The sequence below is a fragment of the Podarcis liolepis genome, assembly GCF_965112155.1.
Source record: "Podarcis liolepis genome assembly, chromosome: 12".
Classification (NCBI taxonomy): Eukaryota; Metazoa; Chordata; class Lepidosauria; order Squamata; family Lacertidae; genus Podarcis; species Podarcis liolepis.
The window spans coordinates 54,548,791-54,570,399 of record NC_139563.1 but is presented as its reverse complement, the minus strand read 5'-3'; the positions used below and the strand labels follow the sequence as shown (position 1 = coordinate 54,570,399).

The following is a 21,609-nucleotide window of genomic DNA, read 5'->3' as shown; positions in this document are numbered from 1 at the left end:
TTCGTCTTGCGGGGCACCACTGTATAATAAAAGCGGGGTTGTATTTTTTTGCCATTACATCAGAATTGCTAGCTGTGCTCCTCAGAATGAGGAGCCTTTCTTTAGTGCTGTAAATATGGACAGATGTTGAAAACTGTTTTGCATATCGATTACTCAAAGTGCCGTTTTATTTGCCATGTAAATTACGACAAAGTTTCTCAACTGGTTCTCAGATCGTCTTAATGGATTGCTGTAACCCTGCCTTATGAGACATGCAGGCTCACTGCCACCATTAAATATTTTATCCACTCATGAAAAGTTAATATGCTGGACTAATGTGAGAACTAGCAAATGGAACTGTGAGAACCAAGACATTACAGAGTCTGTTGCCTTCTCTGTCCTTTCATTTTACTTTGTCTCGTCATTTATTTTTATTACCCATTTCTATTATCTGAATCTAAATTGCCAACCAAATAGCACCTTCTGTTATGTAGGGTTTAATTTTTGTTACGAGAGGGTAGCAGACATGAGGATGGAGGGATCTGATAGATACCATGCCTGCGTTTTTTGGGCTCAGCCTTTTTATCATCTCTGCCATACTTGAGAACTGTTAGTTTTCCGCTGTGAAAGACTCTAAAGCAGAAGGAGTGAGTCATTCAATATGTACTATGTTCCTGGAGGGAATCTGCCGAAGTGTAAAAGCAGAAATTGCAGAAGCGTTTCTTAGGTTACCTGCAGTTCTTTACCCATAGCATTTTGCAACTAGGTGAAGTTTAAACCTTTATTTTTGCAGCAGGGAGAAAATAATGCTTTGAGACACCAAGGGTGTTGATTTCTCAGCCACCATGGGCAGCTGAGTTTCTACCGCTTTCTCCATCATCAAAGACTAGGAGCCAGAGATATTTGGCAAGTCTACCAGTGTTTCTGTTTAGTCGCCAGTTTGTCCTGTGCTGAAATTCTAGTGGTTGATGTTTGGCACATTTAAGAGATGAGAGCTTGGGTGTCTGGATGCTAGTACAGTGGTACCTCAGGTTAAGTACTTAATTCGTTCCGGAGGTCTGGAGATCCATTCTTAACCTGAAACTGTTCTTAACCTGAAGCACCACTTTAGCTAATGGGGCCTCCTTCTGCTGCTGCGACGGCCGGAGAATGATTTCTGTTCTCATCCTGAAGCAAAGTTCTTAACCTGAGGTAATATTTCTGGGTCAGTGGAGACTGTAACCTGAAGCGTATGTAACCTGAAGCGTATGTAACCCGAGGTACCACTGTAGTAGAATGTTATCAGCACAGAGACTTTACTACACGCCCTGCACAATGCCCCCATATTAAGATGCTATTATAGGGGAAAGGAGCAGATTTTAAGGGGAGGGGTTCTTCAGAAACTATTTTTATTTATATCATTTACATCTGTTCTTCTTTGAAGAATCTCATAGCAGCTTTCAGAGCCTCTCACAGCCATGAGATGTAGCTTAGGCTAAGAGCGGCTTTTGTAAGACAACCAAGATCATAGCAGAGCATGGGTTTGACCCATGGTTTTTCATATTGAAGCCTGACATCGTGATCTATGCAAGTCATAACCCCAGTGAGCATGGTATTGCTCAAGTATAACCCCTGCTCCAGCAAACATGGAGGACTTGTCTGCCCTCTTTAGGCCAACAGTGTCCTTCAGCTCTCTATATTGGACAAACAGGCCAAACCTTACGCCAAAGAATAAACGGACATAAATCTGACATCAAGAATCACAAAACAGAGAAACCAGTAGGAGAACACTTCAATCTCCCAGGACATTCTATACAAGATCTCAAAGTTGCTGTTTTACTACAAAGGAATTTCAGAAATAGACTGGAAAGAGAAGCTGCTGAATTGCAACTCATTACCAAACTTAAAACCATGGAGAGACCTGGTCTGAACAAAGACATTGGATTCTTATCTCATTATACATGACTAAGCCATTTTTCACCTTCTCACCCCTTGCCTTTTCCTGTAAGACCTATTGCAGTCGTTAAGAGTCGTCAACAGCCTCATCTCAGCTATCTGCCAATCTCCCATTCCCACCACCCTTCTGAGTAATACCCCTCCCCACCTTCTCACTATATAGAAGGGTCTGGCAACTTCTGTGTCAGTGTATCTGAAGAAGTGTGCATGCACACGAAAGCTCATACCAAGAACTAACTGAGTTGGTCTTTAAGGTGCTACTGGAAGGAATTTTCTCTTTAGGCTATGGAAGCCTTCTTCATCCTGGTGTCCTTCAGATGTTTTGGACTACAAGTCACACCGCCCTGGCAATGATCAGAAGCGCTTTTCTAGAACATTCAGAGACCCAGTGTCCAAATGGCTGCACACTTTGGAGGAAAAAGTCACTTGCCTTTAGTGACCTTGACTCTGCAGTTGTTGCAGTTCTAGATGAAGTACCCAATGCCAGAGGCGTGGAGTCAGTTTCCGTAGTCGGCTGATGTCGACACATATGCACTGGTTGGCAATTTGCTACCAAGACCAAGTTCAAGGAGTTGCAGCACGCAGTCCGGCTGGAAATTGTGTTCCAACCTGCAAGCCAAGTGCAGGACAGTTGTATGTGAAATCCTCCATCTCTAAGGACAACAGTCATACTTCTCTGCCCTTCATCCACATTATTTACTCTTGCTGGAGAGGAGTGGGGTGGAGAAATATGGTACATGACATTACACCATGTTGCATATTTGCATAAATACATGTTACTGCAGAGGGAACTTGTTGAGGAGAGGGCAGAAATTATATGAGGACAGAGAACTGTGGGGTGGAGAGAGGATGTCATAGGGAATACCTCATTTATGTGAGTAACATTGGGGGGTGGGGAAGCCTGACCATTGAAATTGTACAGTGGTACCTCGGGTTACAGATGCTTCAGGTTACAGACTCCTCTAACCCAGAAATAGCACCTCGGGTTAAGAACTTTGCTTCAGGATGAGAACAGAAATCGTGCTCTGGTGGCGCAGCAGCAGCAGGAGGCCCCATTAGCTAAAGTGGTGCTTCAGGTTAAGAACAGTTTCAGCTTAAGAACAGACCTCCGGAACGAATTAAGTACTTAACCCGAGGTACCACTGTAATCTGGATATTTCCTTCCTTCCTTCCTTCCTTCCTTCCTTCCTTCCTTCCTTCCTTCCTTTCTTTCTTTCTTTCTTTCTAGTAGAAACATTGATTGGGTTGTTTCCCAACAATTATCAAAGGCTAGAAGCTTGTGGTTTCGCTTTTTAATGAAAGGTGAGGTTCTCAGGATCCAACTCAAACCCACCGTCCAGTTAGATGTGAGTTAGCAGCGGCATTTTTTGTTTTATAATGCAGTTGCAACCATCCCGATTTCCCCTATGGTTTTGGGCCAAGGCTTAAAAAGACAAAAGTCATTTTATGCTCAGCTGTAGTCAGAGCTATATCAGGTGAAAATGTTTTCACTTCTCGGCTATGTTGAAAGGACTGCTTGGTGCATAAACCAAACTTTTCTATCTCTAATGCTCTAGACAATCCTTTTAATTGTTCTGCAGCTAGCTCTCACAAAGCCTACATATCACTTTAGTTTCTAAAAATGCTAATTTGGAAGCTAAGGTGGGATTTAGTGCAGGAGTGTAGTTAATTTTTGTATTTATAATATCTAAAGATTGCATAATGACTATAACATTTAGTGTGTATCACTTCACGCTATTTATACTCTTTTGTGCATATTAGTGTGGTGGTTTTCAAAGCCTGTTCTTAGGCAACCCTGGGCTCCTTGGAAGATTATCAGGGAATTCCCTGAAAGACTGTACAATTTTCTCTGGCAATGCACTGCTGCAGAGGAGGCTTGTGTACATTCTAGGGCACAGATCTTCCAAGCAAATTCGATGGTGCCCAGCACACCTGGGTGGTAGTGGGCACAAACTGAGAATGTATCAATTCAATTCAAACCTTTATTGCATTAGCATACAGCCATAGCAAAATAAGACAATACAAAAATGCTAGAGACAAGCAACCAAGCAAAATTCAAGGCGATATTGCTGGCGTAATGACATTTAAATTACCCTAAGACAATAATGCAAAGATTTAGTTGCCAGCGCCAAAAATCTAATATACGGATATATATATATAACATAAAATGGCCCCAAAATAAGCTCGGCACATTGAGTTAAAAATGTAATAAAAAGAATTAAAACAGGTCCAGGTCTAGGACACACTACCCTGTCAGAGTAGCCCTGAGTTTCAGAGCCTGCACTATGAAGATTGCCACCCCACGTGAAATTTGGGGATTTGCGAATTTGGGAATGTCTAATGTCCCGGGTTTCTCTGTTATGAGTATGGAGTTTGTTTGTTTTTTGCTAAAAATGTACAAGGCTTCATCAGCAAACAAACTAGTATGCAAATGGTTGCCTGAACTAAAGGATGTAAGTTGGAAAACCACTGCAGTAATGGAATAAAAGTATTAACATGTTATAGTGGCCTGATTTCCACTTAATGCAAAGCCATGGTTTAATCTGACTATCTTTACCATAGTTTATTGGCTGCTAACAAATGACTTTCATAAGCCATTGTTTGTTGTTGGTTTATAAGCCCTGGTTAACCATGGCTTGGCATTCCATGCGAATCCACTCCTCACCCGTGTGCCAGAAGCAGACGTAGAGCTGTTCTGAGTGTTGCTTTGCCTGAAGCAAGCTAGGAACATCGCTTCCCCCCTTCAAAGTTAACCCATATGAATGTAAACAAAAGGATATAAAGGGAAGAATTGGCGACACAATGGGTTAAAATCTATAATATAGATCAAGATTTGAAAGAGGGTAAGATATTTGCTGAACATGGTTGTGTAAAAAGGAACACAAAAAAGGGAGATGTGAGGAAGTCGGGAAGAAGGGTTATGAAAACAACAAGTAAAAAATTGGATTTTTATGTCTTTTTTCATGTTTTCCCCCCTCTTTTTCTTTATTTTCTATCTTTTTTATGTTTTTTACTGTATTTTTCTGTTTTGTTTGAGGGTGATGAAGATGTTTCTTTTTAGGTTTGATTGGAAGGTTTGTTTTACTGTTTAAAATCTCAATAAATATCTTTAAAAAAAAAAAAAAGTTAACCCATATGAATTTAACCATTATTAGAAGGGGAACAACAATTATTTATCCTTTTTGAAGCTTGTCTGACATTGACCCTCCTGCGTATTTTATTTATGTGTACCTTATTCCTCAGTTGGCCACTGTTTGGGTACTAAGGGAGATTTTTTTCTCTCTTTGTGAACTTCCTTGAGAGGGCTCCTTGCCTTGAAAGGTAGTATATAATATTTAAATAAGTTGAACTCTGTTTATGATACTTACTGAGAAGACATGGCTATTCCTGTTGTAAACGTTCAGTTCTTTCTTCCTGTTTCAGATTGTATTAGAGAACAGCAGCCGTGAAGACAAACATGAGTGTCCTTTTGGTCGAAGTAGTATCGAATTAACAAAGATGCTGTGTGATATCCTGAAAGTGGGAGAGTTACGTAAGTATCACCTCTGCATTGTAAGCAAGCGTTTTGTAGTGTACAGAGAGTAGTCTGGTGAACTGCATCACAACATTTCCTACAGACTCCACCCACCGGCCCTGGGTTCAAAATTAGCAGGGCGCCAGGAGCATTTTGCACCTAAAGATTTTCCTTTTGCGAGCACCTCAAAAAGTACGGGTGCCATTTTTTGTGTGGGTGCTTTGAAGCCTCGAAGTAACAATAGACAATATGTTAAGGAGTTGAACAATAAAGAGTAGAGTGTTTTGAAAACAGCCCCCCCCCCCCGGACTGGAATTTCAATGAATTTTAATGACTCCCCCCTGCCCCATGCTGCAGTGCCATACATACTAAACTTGTGCATTGCCAAATATCATAGCTTTGGGTGTTATTTTCAGTTTTTGCTTTTTAAAAACTTATTAAAATACTTAATTACCATCTGCGATGCGGACATCTCAAAGCAACATACAGCAAATCATAAAATACAATAAAAATACAGTTAAAACAATCAGAAACAATTAATGACGATCTAGCAGCTCCCAAAAGTATTCTACAGTGGTGGACATCAGTAGCCAGCAATAAACGGTGGGTTTTGCAGCTTCCAGTTTCTCTAAGTATTTAATCCAGTGGGGCTCTCTCCATACTTCACCCTGCTGCTGCTTCTACTGCTGCCACCATGCTGGGAAACAAGCCAGGGTTTGGTGGCTTGCTGTGACCTCTGAACCCAGGCTCGTGGCTTGTTTCCCCCAAAACACCAAGTCCCAAACAAGCCTTGGTTACCACTCACAGGCTGGGATGTCACAGTAAACCAGACTGTCAAACAACAGGAGAGAAGGAGGGTGAGGACCTTTCAGCAGTGGGAGCCAGCATGTTCACTATCAGCTGGAGTGGGAGGGTACCTTCTTCAGCCCAAGGGTTGCAGCTGCTCATGAGAAATCTTGCTGGAGTTATATGCCAATGGCAAAAGTGGGTTGGGTCAGAAATAGAAATGGGGAGAATGACAGGCGTGGTTCTCACTTCTGTGCAATCTGCCACATTCCAGCCACATCCGGGCAAACACAGGGCGCTACCTCTGTTCAAAGACACAGCAAAAGCACTTCCAGAGGATCGGAGTAGGGCTCACAGGAGGTCCTGGGGGCCAAATAGAGAGGGGCAGAGGGCAGCAAATGTTCCTCAGGCCTGGAGTTCCCTAGCCCTGCATTAAACCATAGTTTGTTTTTAGCAAGCAACCATGGTGTGCGAACCGGGTCACAGTATCTGCTCAGTCCTCTGGTTTAATGTGGTCATTTTATCTGCTCACTTAATATCATGTTAAAGGTGCTAAGATACCGTGTCAAATTTTCCTGTAGTTTTAGGAATGCAATGCATATTGGTGTGAGTAAAAGGACAAGGCAAAGGAATTCATCAGCCCAAGGCTTTCTCTTGCTATTCCTCCTTTGACTTGCTGGGCAAAATGGTCAACTTTCTGTAGGCCCATAAAAGGTGGGGTTTTTTTGTTAGTTCTCTAAGAATGTGGAAACCATTTGGAAATTTGATGAATTCTATTCCGGAGCATTTTCCAGAACTGCAGTAAATGCCACACATTCGAACTGTTTTCATTTATGGCCCAATTCAAGCAACTTAGGGGATTGCATTGACATCTTTAATGCACAATACTTTACGATCTAGTTTTTCTGTTTAGATCTTTGTTTGGCATTAACAGGGAGTGTATTGCGTAGAATAACCACAGCACAGAATTATTTACAAGCAAACTATATTCCTTCCAAAGAAAATATGTAGTTTTGATGTGTCAGGTGCTCTGTGTTCCACAAACACATACATCTGATTTGTTATGCTGAGCTGTGAGAACTGTCACTTTTAGGAGAGCTTACAGAATGATTCCTTCTATTGACAATAAAGGCTGTATTGCTCAATAAAATCTGCAATCCTGAAGTAATCTGTCACAGTCTAGCACAAAGGTATTATAGCTGACAGTTTAGACGCTTAATATTTCAAAATACGTATTTATGCCACAATTGCTCCTCCTGTAGAAATTCATAGCTTTCTGGTGTTGCACAGGAATGCACTTTTAAAAATAACTTCTGAAATACATAATTTAAAAGACACTATGAGTTCCTTCCGTCTTGTGGAATAGTTAATGATCAAAACTTTGTTAAAGTGCAAAGTTGGTGATTCAGTCTTCAAAAAATAATATGCAATCTAGTGCTTGCCATAAAAACATTATTAAAACTGTTAGAACTGTATTTAAATGCCATAAGACACCAAGAGCCATATCAGGGGTTTTTTATTGTCCGCACCAATATGTATTTAAAAGTGCAATGCATGTTGCAATACTTCATTACATTATTTGAAAGGTACCTAGACCATTCAGCTTATTTCCTACACTCTACAAACTGCAGCTGCATATATACTGTAAGATCAGTGGCAGGTGCCATGGATAGTGGCACTCAACCACCTTACTAAATGTTGTGGGTTCAAGATCCGGTTGACCTAGATGGTTTTTGCAAAGTGAGCCTCATGGTTGGGTGCAGGGAGGCTGTCAATAGTTTTGGGGGAAGGGGTTAGACACTGAAGATGGTGGTTGGTTGTGCTGCTGGTCAGATCAGTACTTTACGTGAATGAAACTCTTGTGGTTTTATCACATGGCTTGCTATGAATTGAACGGATATAGCAAACTTCTGAGCGAATTTGTGACATACTGATCTTAGCGTGTAGCCACAGGCCTACATCCGAATTCAAAGGCCTAACTGTATTTTACCTTTAAATGCACGGTTGCCACTATTTTCTCCTCCCATCTCTTGGCAACCTTTAGTTACATCAGACATGTAACATGACATCATAATGCTCAGCATTTCCTTGCTCACCTGCAGCCAGTTAAGTGGGACCTGAGAAACAAGGAGAGCTGGGCTGGTGATTTAAGGTAATTTAAGCTTGGCGTTTAAGGTAATACATAGTTCAGCCCTGACAGACTATCAGAAACAATTACCCTGCAGCATTTGCAATGGAATACTTAAACTGTAAGTGGTGGAGCAGCGGGTGGCGCTGTGGTCTAAACCACAGAGCCTAGGGCTTGCCGATCAGAGGGTCGGCGGTTCGAATCCCCGTGACGAGGTGAGCTCCCGTTGTTCAGTCCCAGCTCCTGCCCACCTAGCAGTTTGAAAGCACGTCAAAGTGCAAGTAGATAAATAGGTACTGCTCCGGCGGGAAGGTAAACGGTGTTTCCGTGCGCTGCTCTGGTTTGCCAGAAGCGGCTTAGTCATGCTGGCCACATGACCCGGAAGCTGTACGCCGGCTCCCTCGACCAATAAAGTGAGATGAGCGCCGCAACCCCAGAGTCGGTCACGACTCGACCTAATGGTCAGGAGTCCCTTTACCTTTTTCCTTACTTAAACCGGAAGTGGCAGAGCTGCTATGCCACACTCACTCTTGGTCAAAAAAGCCCTTTGAATTTGCTGTCTGTGTTTGGGCTTCCAGCTTGACTCTCGTCACTCAGTTTTGGCTCTTTGCTATTGTTGTTAATCATTTTATGTAAGTTAAAGTTCCTCTGCCTGTGGTTCTATGATATCTGCAGCCTGGTGTTTGCAGCATAATCTGCGAAACCACAAAGGGTAAGTCAAGATTGGCAGCTGGAGGTCCCTTGAACTGTGGAATAATGATTGTGATAGCTGCTTTCCCTAGCACAGCCTTAACATTCGAGTGACAGGAGCTGCTTTGTAGCTAAGGGCATGCCAGCATAGTTTTTGAGTATGTTGAATTAAGACAGATGTTCAGCTCTGAAAGATTCCCCCATTGGTAGCACTTACCCCTTTAAAGAGATCTGTATTTAACTTTTATTACGAGCCATGCAGGGTTATGTGACTCGTGGTGTTCATAATCTTTAAGGAGGCCTTTTTTGTGTGTGAGCAAACATATTTTAGCATTTGCTTTTTCTTTTAATGGGGAGGGATTACATTCTGATAGGCATTCATGGTTAGCCTTGTTAAGCATTTTAGCTCTGTTTATTGACAAAGCAGCTTTTACAGGCGAGGATATTGTGATAGCCAAGAAGGAAATGTGGAAGCATTCGTTTATTGTAGATTAACCACAGAAAGCCAGGTCATTTGAGCCCAGAAAACTGTGGTTAGTATTACTTATGGTTAATATCAAGCCAGCTAATATCAAACCATTGTTACTCAAGCAGACTTGTTTATACTAATCATAGTTAATAACAATTAACCACAGTTCTGAGTCCAGAGAACACAACAAACTCTGGTTAATCTAAAGCTGAAGTGAAAATCCCACATTCCAGCTGCTTTGTATTCATGTGGAAAACACAATCCTATCTCTTACCAAATAATGTTTATTTTTGATTTTTTAATGCAAATTGTAGGCAGATGTTTCTTAATACAACTGGTATTGATTCTCTTAGAAGTACCCAGGGAGGTCCTTCAGGTGGGGCCAAAGACTTGAGCAAATGCAGGGTGTTTTCCCCCTTGTTGCTTTAGTGATATTGTCATTACCAATGCTCAGTTTCAAAAGTGGTTTGTTATAAGTTGAAAGTTTCCTTGGACTCACCAAACAAGTAGCGCTGTTCTGTGGATCCCAACGTAAAAACACAGTTCAGCCCAGACACTGAGGTCCAGCTCCAAGAGCCTTCTGGCGGTTCCCTCCCTGCAAGAAGCGAGGTTACAGGGAACCAGGCAGAGGGCCTTCTCGGTGGTGGCGCCCACCCTGTGGAACGCCCTCCCATCAGATGTCAAGGAAATAAACAACTATCTGACTTTTAGAAGACATCTGAAGGCAGCCCTGTTTAGGGAAGTTTTTAATGTTTGATTGTGTTTTTAGTATTCAGTATGTGAGCCGCCCAGAGTGGCTGGGGAAACCCAGCCAAATGGGCAGGGTATAAATAATAATAATAATAATAATTGTTTAGGGAAGCTTTTAATGTTTAACAGACTATTGTATTTTAATATTTTGTTGGAAGCCGCCCAGAGTGGCTGGGGAAACCCAGCCAGATGGGTGGGGTATAAATAATAAATTATTATTATTACAGTGGTACCTCAGGTTACAGATGCTTCAGGTTACATATGCTTCAGGTTACAGACTCCACTAACCCAGAAATAGTACCTCGGGTTAAGAACTTTGCTTCAGGATGAGAACAGAAATCGTGCTTTGGCAGCAGGAGGCCCCGTTAGCTAAAGTGGTACCTCAGGTTAAGAACAGTTTCAGGTTAAGAATGGACCTCCAGAATGAATTAAGTACTTAACCCAAGGTACCACTGTACAACAAAATAGCTGAAATATTTATAGAAGCAACAGTGCTATATGGGAGAGCAGACGAAGTCTTTGAAAGAATCTTCAAGAAAACTTGCCATTTTCCTTCCTTGCATTTATCAGTAGTCCATTTGGCAACAGTGCTTAGCGTTGAAGTATCAGGAAATTAACAGGGCATATATTGCTATATTTCTTTGCCAACAGATCCCTTTGCCCATAAAAATAATGTAAATGAGTAACTGGAGGAGCTAGCACTGTACAGTGAAACCAGCTCTGCAATTAGGGCAGGGTACTTAACTGTGGGCCACTGGTGTTCTAGTCCACTTTGAAGTTTCATCTATCACTTTTTCTCTGCCTAAACGTTCTTGCTAATGAAAGGCTTAAGAAAATTAGCTCCTAACAATTAAACTTTGCTTGCCCTTCTCAGAGATCCGTAGATCAGTTTAAACCATGACCAGGAAAAGCTACAAGCCCCCAGGCTTTTGCAGGCTTTTAAAGAAGTCAGCAGAACTTTCAGTCCTGCTGGCTCAGTAAAACAGAGGTCAGTGTGGCATTTTGGAACTGTATTATGGTTTGGCTCTAATTATAATGGGAAGAGACCTGGAGGGCCATCTATTTTTGGTATTTAAGTCGTATGTTGTATTCCCTGCACAGGTAGGAGGGTTGTTGCAGGTATTGCAGGAACTGCAAAACGAGAAATGATTATTTTTTGAGAGCAATAAATTGCACACGCAGCTGAAAAGATTCAGTGCTTAGTGGCCTTTGAACACATTTGGAAAACTGCAGATATTAAACACATTATGGGGTTCTAGGGTCCTTCTCCATCAGCCACCCTGCTCTGTGTCTTCATGTTCAGCGTGACATCTGAATGGGGCTTACAGATGCACATCTGAAAATGGGCAATCCTTACAGAACATAATATGCGAATTGAATGAAGGTCAGGAAGGAATATGTAGGCATGTAGTACAGTGGTGCCCCGCAAGACGGAAAACCCGCTAGACGAAAGGGTTTTCTGTTTTGGAGGTGCTTCGCAAAACGAATTTCCTATGGGCTTGCTTCGCAAGATGAAAATGTCTTGTGAGTTCCTGCGGGGTTTTTTTCCTTTTCCCCTCCTTTTTCCCAAGCCGCTAAGCCGCTTATCAGCTGACCCTAAGCCGCTTAACAGCTGGTCCGCTAAGCCGCTTATCAGCTGATCCGCTAAGCCGCTAATAGCGCTAATCCGCTAAGCCACTAATGGGCTTGCTTCGCAAGACGGAAAAAACCGCAAGACGAAGAGACTCGCGGAACGGATTCTTTTCGTCTTGCGAGGCACCACTGTATCATGCCTAGCATTCAATATATGCACTTAGATTTTGTTTTGTTTTGCAAAGGTAACGTGAAGATCCAAGGCTAGAAACAGAACAAGATAATTGCCTTTAGATTGCACTTAGTCAGGACTAATGTTTCACATTGAGTTCAGTGGAACCCAAGTGTAACTAACCCTGCGTGCCTTCCCAATTTTATTCACCCACTCCATTCCACAAACCACTGGGTTTTGCCTTGATCTAGGTCTTAAGGTTCATACACAAGTTCAAGCAGTTTGACAGAGAAACTAGCTCACTTGGTAGAGCACAAGACTCTTAATCTCAGGGCGAGGGTTCAATCCCCACATTGAGCAAAAGATTCCTGTATTTCAGGGGGTTGGCCTAGATGAGTGTCGTGGTTCCTTCCAACTCTATAACAATTTTATGATTCTGTGATTTCACTCTGGGAGTTGGAAAAGATTCTTTTGGTGCCTGCATAGATGCAGACTGATCAAGATATTTGTGTGGAGAAAGAATTCTAGCTGAGCTCACATTGTCGAGTTTCAGCACCCTCAACCCCAACCAGGTTGCATGCTATGCGATTTGGCACTCTTTGAGTCATCTAAAGCATGAGCACTGTTCCAGAGTATTTTTCATTTTCATGTATATTATATCTCTTCAAAAAAAGATTGATTAATGAAGAAATTAAATATCTTTCTACGTACGAGTGTTGAACTAATTGGCTGATGAAGAATTCAATGGAACAGTAGTTGTTATCCAGAAACACTGTTCAGCAGAGTTCAGAGTTGGACATCAGAATTGGACATTTGCTGATTATACAAAGCTTCACAGCTTGCTGTCCGCCAGGTAAAGTCTGGCACCATGATCCATTTAAGGACTTTCAGAGACTTCAGTTTGTTAGTTTGAAATTGTATTTGTTTCTGGCCATCGTGTTGCTTTTGATATTGCTGAATCTGATTGTGATGTGCTGTGGTCTGGATAATCAGTGGCCTTTTGGTCTCTTTAGTGTAAAGATTCTGTCGTAATACTCATAGTATTAGATGGTTCCATCTGTCAAAGTACCCTTCTTCCCCAATCAAGTACCCATCTTGCTGGAACTCAAGCAACTAGCCACTGTACTAAGCTTGAGCAACTCTTGTCCCCATCTTTCACTTTTCTTCCTAATCTCTTGCACAGGCAGCCAACACCTCTGTAATATATCCTGGACTGCTGAGATGAGAGAGGGAGGGAACCAACAGTAACACAAAGCCCTCACTTCCTGTTCTCCCTTGGAAGTTGCTGTTTTAGTGGCAAGACCAAGAAACAAATCAGGAGAGTTGTACTGCCCCTGCATTTTTTGAGAGCTATGCCTGATTGGCCAGGCATTGGTCACCACCCAAATAGTAACGTTCAGTTGAAAACAGGATGTGCCAGGCAAACTACACCTTGGTTCATATGCTCCAGGCAGTGACCTTCATGAGATGGAGCAGTGAGCAGTGGAATCCCTGGTTCATGCATTGCTTGATGTTTGTGGGCAAGAGGAAAGTATCAGCGCGCTCTTTCTCCATGCAAAGGCCCCCAGAGGCATTAATGTATGAGCAGGTATGTTCTGGAAGAACAAAAGCCCCATGGTTAGCCTGGCAAGTGTCATCTGTCGAGGCAGCTACCACCTGGCATGGAGGAAGGAACAGATTGTGGAAAGGGCAACCAGGGGACATACACTGAATATGAAGACAGCTACTTATCCGACAGGTCACCTGTATGGGAACATAACTGATAAACCTACTTAGAATGACACAAACAGGCTACTGTAACGAAATTAATAGAAGAGATTTAATTTGAGCTCAGGCTCCCCAATACTGGCTCTAGAATAGTCCCATATTTTCCATATACCGTTTTTTTGCCATGTATAACACGCCCCCATGTATAATTTAAAAAATAATAATGGGGAATTGCCCAAAGTTGTTGTTGCAGGGGTCATCGCCACCAATCACTATACAACCTGCCCACCACAGCAAATTACACACATCGACACGTCCACCAATCGTCTGCACGCTCGCCACCAAAAGCCCAACTGACCACTTGACGCAACCACAGCCGATTGCACGCACGCCTCATGGCTGCCATAAGTCAACGTCCAATTGCCACATCCAATCGTCAGCAGGCCTTGCTGCACCAACCAATCACACGCCCAATCGCCTCTGACAACCTCCTGCTGCCACCAATCGCCTGTCCCCCCTGTGCTATACTCAATTTTTGCCTATTATTTCTAAGAAAAATCTTTCGTCTTATACACGGAAAAATACAGTGATATATTAGCTAAGACCATAGGTGTGGTTTTTTGTTTTGTTTCTTTAATCGTCTGAAAATTGCTTGCAGAAATGTGTGCTTCTGTGCATGTCTAAAATGCTCAGTTGTCTACCACTTTTCAGCTTTAATCTAAAAACAGAGGAAGGCTGGTCCTTCTGATTCGTAGGAGGCAGCTTCCAAAATTTGGTTTAGTGCCTATATATTTGCAAAATCACTACAGACTGAGGATTTATTTCACATTCCCAGCTTCTGGCTGAAGGGGAGGGGGAATGCTCTGCTATTAAACTGGTAAGGCATTAAAGGGCTTTCCACACTGAGCGCTAAAACAAAATGCTCCTTCGCTCCATGCTATTGCCTAAACATTATTCAGCCAGCCTTTATATTCGTAGAGGAGGACTTATATTTAATGACCGAAGTCAAAGATGAAAATATTTCTAATATAAAAATATTTTTACGCTCCAGCTTAATTAGAGTTTTCTTGAAAATGGAGGTCTGCTACCAGCCATGAATCTAGTGGAAATTCTTTGGAAAATCTAGTGGAGGAAGACTGAATAATAACATGGGAGTTTTATTAGCAGGACAATCTTCTCCCTTAAAAAAAAAACCCATTTTCAGTTTTTCGAAAGCTAGATGAAATAGTTCTCTCTCCCTTTTTCTCTCTCAACTTTCAGAAAAAAGTTGCCTTGGGGTGGCAATAAGAAGAATTAAATTGAAATTGGAAGGGGGGAAATAGTCGTTTATCTCTTGTATGAAGGCAATGGAAGCAGCAACAGAGCAGGGCCGAGATGAAAATGGACACAAAAGCCCATTTCTCTACAGATCAGGCAGGGGGGTAGGCAATGGATTGTAGTATGAGGTTTGGGGGATTGTAACAACTTTCTGAGCCCTTATTGTCCGTCTCCAGAGCAGTTATTCATTTGTTCAAAATGTGCCTGAATGTGTTCCCTAGAGAGCTTGCGCAATCGTAGAAAAGGTGGACCAAAAATTGGACAAAAGGATTCCCGCCTAGTTTTGACCCAATCTTCCCAGTCACACATTCTAGGAACATGTAAATTGTCTGTTGGAATTGTGTCTTTGTCCAGAAAATATACAGTGGTACCTTGAGTTAAGTACTTAATTCGTTCCGGAGGTCCGTACTTAACCTGAAACTGTTCTTAACCTGAAGCACCACTTTAGCTAATGGGGCCTCCTGCTGCTGCCACGCCACTGGAGCACGATTTCTGTTCTCATCCTGAAGCATAGTTCTTAACCTGAAGCACTGTTTCTGGGTTAGCGGAGTCTGTAACCTGAAGCCTATGTAACCTGAAGCGTATATAACCCAAGGTACCACTGTAGTGAGGTTCCGGTGTTGAAACTAAGCAGGACTGTTCTAGAACGCTTCCTGAGTGGAAGCTTGAGCTTATTTGAAATAAAAGCAGGATATAATTGTGATAAGTAAATATATGTGCATCTGCTTTCAGTACACAGGTGATCACCGTGCAGTAGAGGAGACAGTTATGGGATTTGTTTGGGGGATGCCAGGACTTCCCTACTCATTCAGATAAATGGTTCGCAAGCTTGGCATGTAACCTGCCTTGAGTCCTTGGGATAAAGCAGTCAGGGTCAAAATATGATGCAAACATTTATACCGTTGTGGGGTTGTGGTTAGTGTCAGGCCAGGGTTGAGGAGACTTAAGTTTCCCACCCCCGTTGTGCTGTGGCGCCTAGCAAATGTCACCGCATTGTGAGGGGAAGGTGGGAGAATAATGTATATATCATCACATTGAGCTCTTTGAAGTCAAGGTGGCGTATTTGAATGGAGTACAGTGGTGCCTCGCAAGACGAAATTAATCCGTTCCGCGAGTCTCTTCGTCTAGCGGTTTTTTCGTCTTGTGAAGCAACCCTATTAGTGGTTTAGCGGATTAGCGCTATTAGCGGTTTAGTGGCTATTAAAGGCTTAGCGGCTTAGCGGCTAAAAGGCTATTAGCGGCTTAGCGGCTTAGAAAAAGGGGGGGGAGCGAAAAAAATCTCAACACTCACAAGACATTTTCGTCTTGCGAAGCAAGCCCATAGGGAAATTCGTCCTGCGAAGCGCATCAAAAAACGGAAAACCCTTTCGTCTAGCGGGTTTTCCGTCTTGCGAGGCATTTGTCTTGCGGGGCACCACTGTAAAATGCATAGTTCTGTATGAAGAAGCTGTTCTTCAAATAGATTTATAAATAGTACTGATTCCAGCAGTGATGGCATCCCAGGTATGCAGAGAAACACAACCTCATCCACTTCTATTTTCTTTTTATCCTGACTCATTCTCTCCCTTCAAATACGCATTGCAAAACACAAGGGCGCATACAACAGAATGCTAATTTGTTTGTGTTTCTGGGTGGTTGTGAAGTCTGCTGCCCTAACTTTGTTTTCTCCAGGGATTTTTAGGGTTCGTTTCAGCTCTGCTCCCAATCTTCAGTCTAATATTTGCATATTAATAGGCAATTGAAAAACATTATGTGATTCTTTTACAGTGATGAATATATTATAAAATCAAATTGCCTTTAGGGGTAATTATGCCAAGGTATATAATTTAGGGAGAAAAACCATCACTGGTGTTTAATATTTCACATAAAGTTAGGTATGAAGCCTTCTGCATTTATATAGGTTGTTCTGTTACAGCCAACAGAATGATTTAATTTTAGAGCAACGTAGTGAATTAAATGCTTTAGAGGTATATGTATATGTTAAAAGTGAGGTTGCTTCAGTATTTTAAATAGTAAGATGCCAGGCAGCAATATTTTCTGCTATTAGGATAAGACTTTTCTATTTGGCCCCCATTCATTTCAAAACTTTATCCAGTATTTAGGTTAGAAAAATAGAAGCTTTTAGATTTTTCAAACCTGTGTCAAGCCAATTCACATGTTGTTTCTTCCATTATAACAATTAATTGCAATCTTGAGGAAAGTATACGATGGGTAAAGTTTGAAACAGGAATGCCTTTCCCCCTAAATGATTGATAAGCTAAAACACATAAAGATTGACCTCTGGCATTAAATATATTTTATTATGCTTCTCTCTTAAGTGTCTTCCCCCCGCCCCACCCCACCCCTCCTAAGCAGGCAAACTGATTTGGGACACTATCTCCTGAAACTGCCACTTCTGCAAAATTGTGCATGCTTTCTCCACAGGGCAGACCCTAGAAATGGACTAAAGTGAAACCCTAGCCATGGTTTGTAGCTGTAACCCTGGTTTGAAGACACCAAATTTACAGTGAATCTATGATTTAGCTTGCAGAGCTAAACTCTGCCCCTAGAGGTATAGAGACACTAGCAAGACCTGCGTGGCTCCTTGTCAGCACAGGTGTTGACCTTGCCTAAGTCATGGTTTGGTTACTTCCAGGACTGCAGTGTTATCTGCTTCATAACTCTGTTCCGTTGCTCTAGTTATGCACCAGCCTTTCCCAACCTTGACTCCCCAGATGCTGCTGTATTTACAAATTCAACCATCCTCAGTCAGCAGTCCCCAATAGTCATGGATGATGCAGAATGAAGTTTCAGCAACCATCTGGGGACCCAAAGTTAGGAAAGAATGCACTAGGCCTTCCTAACCATAGCTGTCAACTTACAGATTTGAAAATAAGGGACCAGCAGCCTCGAAAATAAGGGATCAGCAGCCAAAATAAGAGATCAACAATTACTTTGATAAAATACATATTTTGTTGCGAGCAAATGGCTTTAGATACCCATTAGGTCCATATATTACCATATAGCATATATTCAACACAAAAAGCAACAATTTGTTGTTGACAAAGGACAGCTGGACATAGAAAGGGCCCCATTACCTTGAGTAGCTTATTTAAGGGATATCATCAATAAGGGACAGCAGCGGGACATGGTGCTGGGATAAGGGACTGTCCCGCTAAATAAGAGACGCTTGACAGCTATGTTCCTAACAGTGCTCTGAGCATAAGTGATATGCAAGCATGATCATTTATTGTTGTTGTTGACCGAAATAGTTGGTTTCCCCCCTTCTTCATTTGGATCGAGTCATACAGTACTCTCAAAAATTGTAAATTTCTGCTGGGGATTGCAATGGGACATCTGTTACCAAGAAAATTGGAGTTCAGTGACATTCCATATACAATAGTTGCTGTGCTTTGTTCAGTTGTAGGGAAAAATGCTAGCTTGTAATACTGAAGGACAAAATAGATTGCTGCCGCCCCAGTCCCTTGCCTTCCATTCCTATATCCGACCACACATATAAATCAAGCATTGTAAGAGTTTCATTCGTACCGTATTGCTGTGAAATCTCATAGAGCTGATTTGGCCTATGCTTTATGGATTTCCAGTAACAAGGCAGCAGAACCCTCTCCTTTTACCACCTTTTACTGTGCTTCCAGCTCAGTAATGGATTTTTATTAGAGACTCCTCTGACTTCTCACAAGCTCGATCTACTCTGGGCAGATTTATTGCTGTTTACATTCTGGGCGATGTGGTTTAAGGACTATGTATTTAATTTTGAGATGATGCATGAACAGAGAGTGCCAGCCTATTTCAGATACGGGAGAATCAATTCTGTGTGCCAATAAATTTAAATATTGATGTAGGAAGCACCCTGCTTATCATTCAGAATGATGTGGTATCTTTTTAATTATAGCCTCTTTGCTGTGTCAGTGCCAAAATTAGCATTTGTAAGGTCAAGCCGAGAAGATGTGCCAGTTAAGCCTGATTTCCCCTGTTTTTTGCTTTTTCTTTCGTCTCTGTTGTACAACGTGTAATCCAACTTTTTGGAGAACTGCTAGAAAATCAGAAGTTAATTTTGGGGGGTAGGATCCAAAATGCTTTGCAGCTGCTTATCCAGAACAATGTTGACTTTGGGTGTGTCTTCCCTTAAAAAAATACATGTATCAAAAATAAAAGTATATATATTACGCATAAGGCCACATTTCTGTAAACTAAAATACATTAATACTAGGCCTAATATTACCCCATATATGGAGTTTAGCTATTCAAACTGGGACATGTGCTTCTCTTATACAAGCATACAGACATTGCCATATGGCAAACTTCTTTTGAAAGTCTAAGGACTGGGATGCTGATGTTCAATGAAGATACTCTTTAAGAAATCATTCTGGGCATGCCTAAGCTTCAGGCAGCATCATGGTATGGTCTGAAAGCATTATAAGACCACCATCTTGCTACAGCTAAGCAGGACTGGGTGTGGTCAGTGCCTAGAATGGTGACCTCCCAAAAGACACAGAGAGGCTACCTAGGGTTCTATGATGGAAGAATGTCAGGATATAAATGTGAGAAAATAAATAAAATGGGAAAAGTTGCTCTGGATCATGGCCTTTATATCTGTCAGATACATTAGATCAACTGGGACGCGGGTGGCGCTGTGGGTTAAACCACAGAGCCTAGGACTTGCCGATCAGAAGGTCGGCGGTTCGAATCCCCACGACGGGATGAGCTCCTGTTGTTTGGTCCCTGCTCCTGCCAACCTAGCAGTCCGAAAGCACGTCAAAGTGCAAGTAGATAAATAGGTACCACTCCGGCGGGAAGGTAAACGGCTTTTCCATGTGCTGCTCTGGTTCGCCAGAAGCGGCTTAGTCATGCTGGCCACATGACCCCGGAAGCTGTAGGCTGGCTCCCTCGGCCAATAAAGCGAGATGAGCGCCACAACCCCAGAGTCGGTCACGACTGGACCTAATGGTCAGGGGTCCCTTTACCTTTTTATGATGGTGTTTCTGACACTACACTGCATTTCATCACCCACCAACCCCAGCTGAGGGTTCCTGGCTGTCAGTGTGACTTGTCAGATTGCACTGAGAGAGGAATGCCATTTATACACAGTAGAATAGAATTTACTGGCCCATAATGGACCAGGTGCATAGCCTGGGAGTCATTTTGGACTTACAGCTGTCCATGGATGTGCAGGTCAATTCTGTGTCCAGGGCAGATGTCTACCAGCTCCACCTGGTACACTGGCTGAGACCCTGCCTGCCTGCGCCCTGTCTTGTCAGAGTGGTACATGCTCTGGTTGTCTCCTGCCTGGACTACTGTGCTGTGCTGTATGTGGGGCTACCTTTGAAGGTGACTTAGAAACGACAACTAATGTGGCAGCTAGACTGGTGACTGGGAGTGGCTGGCAGGACCATTTCACGCCAGTCTTAAAGGATCTACACTGGCCCCAGTACAGTTCCAAGCACAATATGAAGGTTTGGTGCTGACATTTAAAGCCCTAAACAGCCTCGGCCCTGTCTACCTGAAGGAGCTTCTTCACCCCCATTGTTCAGCCCAGACACTGAGGTCCACCTCTGAGGGCCTTCTGGTGGTTCCCTCACTGTGATAAGTGGGGTTACAGGGAACCAGGCAGAGGGCCTTCTTAGTAGTGGCTCCCAACCTGTGGAACACCCTCCCGTCAGATGTCAAGGAAATAACTTTCTGACTTTTAGAAGACATCTGAAGTCAGCCCTGTTTTGGGAAGTTTTTAATGTTCACTGTTTTACTGTGTTCAATGTTTTCATTTGTTGGAAGCCACCCAGAGTGGCTGGGGCAACCCAGTCAGATGGGCATTATTATTATAATTATTATTATTATTATTATTATTCATTAATTATTTCATGTGTTCTTTCCAAAAGGCATAGTTCTTCAATGCAATTCCAGAAGTTTGATACTACAGTGGTGCCTCGCAAGACGAAATTAATTCGTTCCGCAAGTCTCTTCGTCTTGCGAGTTTTTCGTCTTGCGATGCACGGTTTCCCATAGGAATGCATTGAAAATCAATTAATGCGTTCCTAGGGAAACCGCCTTCAGACCAGGTCCGGGGACAGTCTGTCCCCGGACCTCTTCTGAAGGCTGGGGGGGTGGGGAACACAAGGGCTTTTCTTCCCACCCCCAGCATTTTAAAAAACCCCGGGACAGCGGAGGACTTCTCCGCTGTCCGGGCGATCTTAAAATGCTGGCGGGCGGCATTTTAAAATCGCCCCGGACAGCGGAGAACTTCTCCGCTGTCCGGGGCGATTTAAAAGCCCCTGGGAAGGCAGGCAGGGGGGACAAAGACTTTCGCCCCCCGCCCTCCTTCAGAAGGTGTTCCCGCCCCCCCGCCGGGCTTCGGAGCAGCGTTCCGAAGCCCCGCAGCGGCGGGAGGAGGCGTTCCCGCCCCACCGCCCGGCTTTGGAGGAGGTCCGAGGACAGTGGGGAAGACGCGCTGCGCTTCCCCGCTGTCCCGGATATTTCCCTATGGGCTGTCGTCTTGCGAAACAAGCCCATAGGGAAATTCGTCTTGCGAAGCGCCTCCAAAACGGAAAACCCTTTCGTCTAGCGGGTTTTCCGTCTTGCGAGGCGTTCGTCTT

General features: G+C 42.9%; 1 protein-coding gene across 7 annotated transcripts in view; it reads left to right on the top strand.

Moving 5' to 3' along the window:
- The window catches only part of ELMO1 (engulfment and cell motility 1), a 335,641-nt gene that overhangs the window by 168,179 nt on the left and 145,853 nt on the right, over positions 1-21,609 (top strand). For 6 of the 7 annotated variants that reach the window (XM_083468793.1, XM_083468798.1, XM_083468796.1 and 3 more), the window contains one exon: positions 5,338-5,446. In XM_083468793.1, the coding sequence (XP_083324919.1) occupies positions 5,338-5,446 (109 nt within the window). Of the gene's footprint in view, positions 1-5,337; positions 5,447-11,130; positions 11,240-21,609 lie in introns of those variants that run through there. The other variant, XM_083468801.1, reaches the window with a different exon arrangement.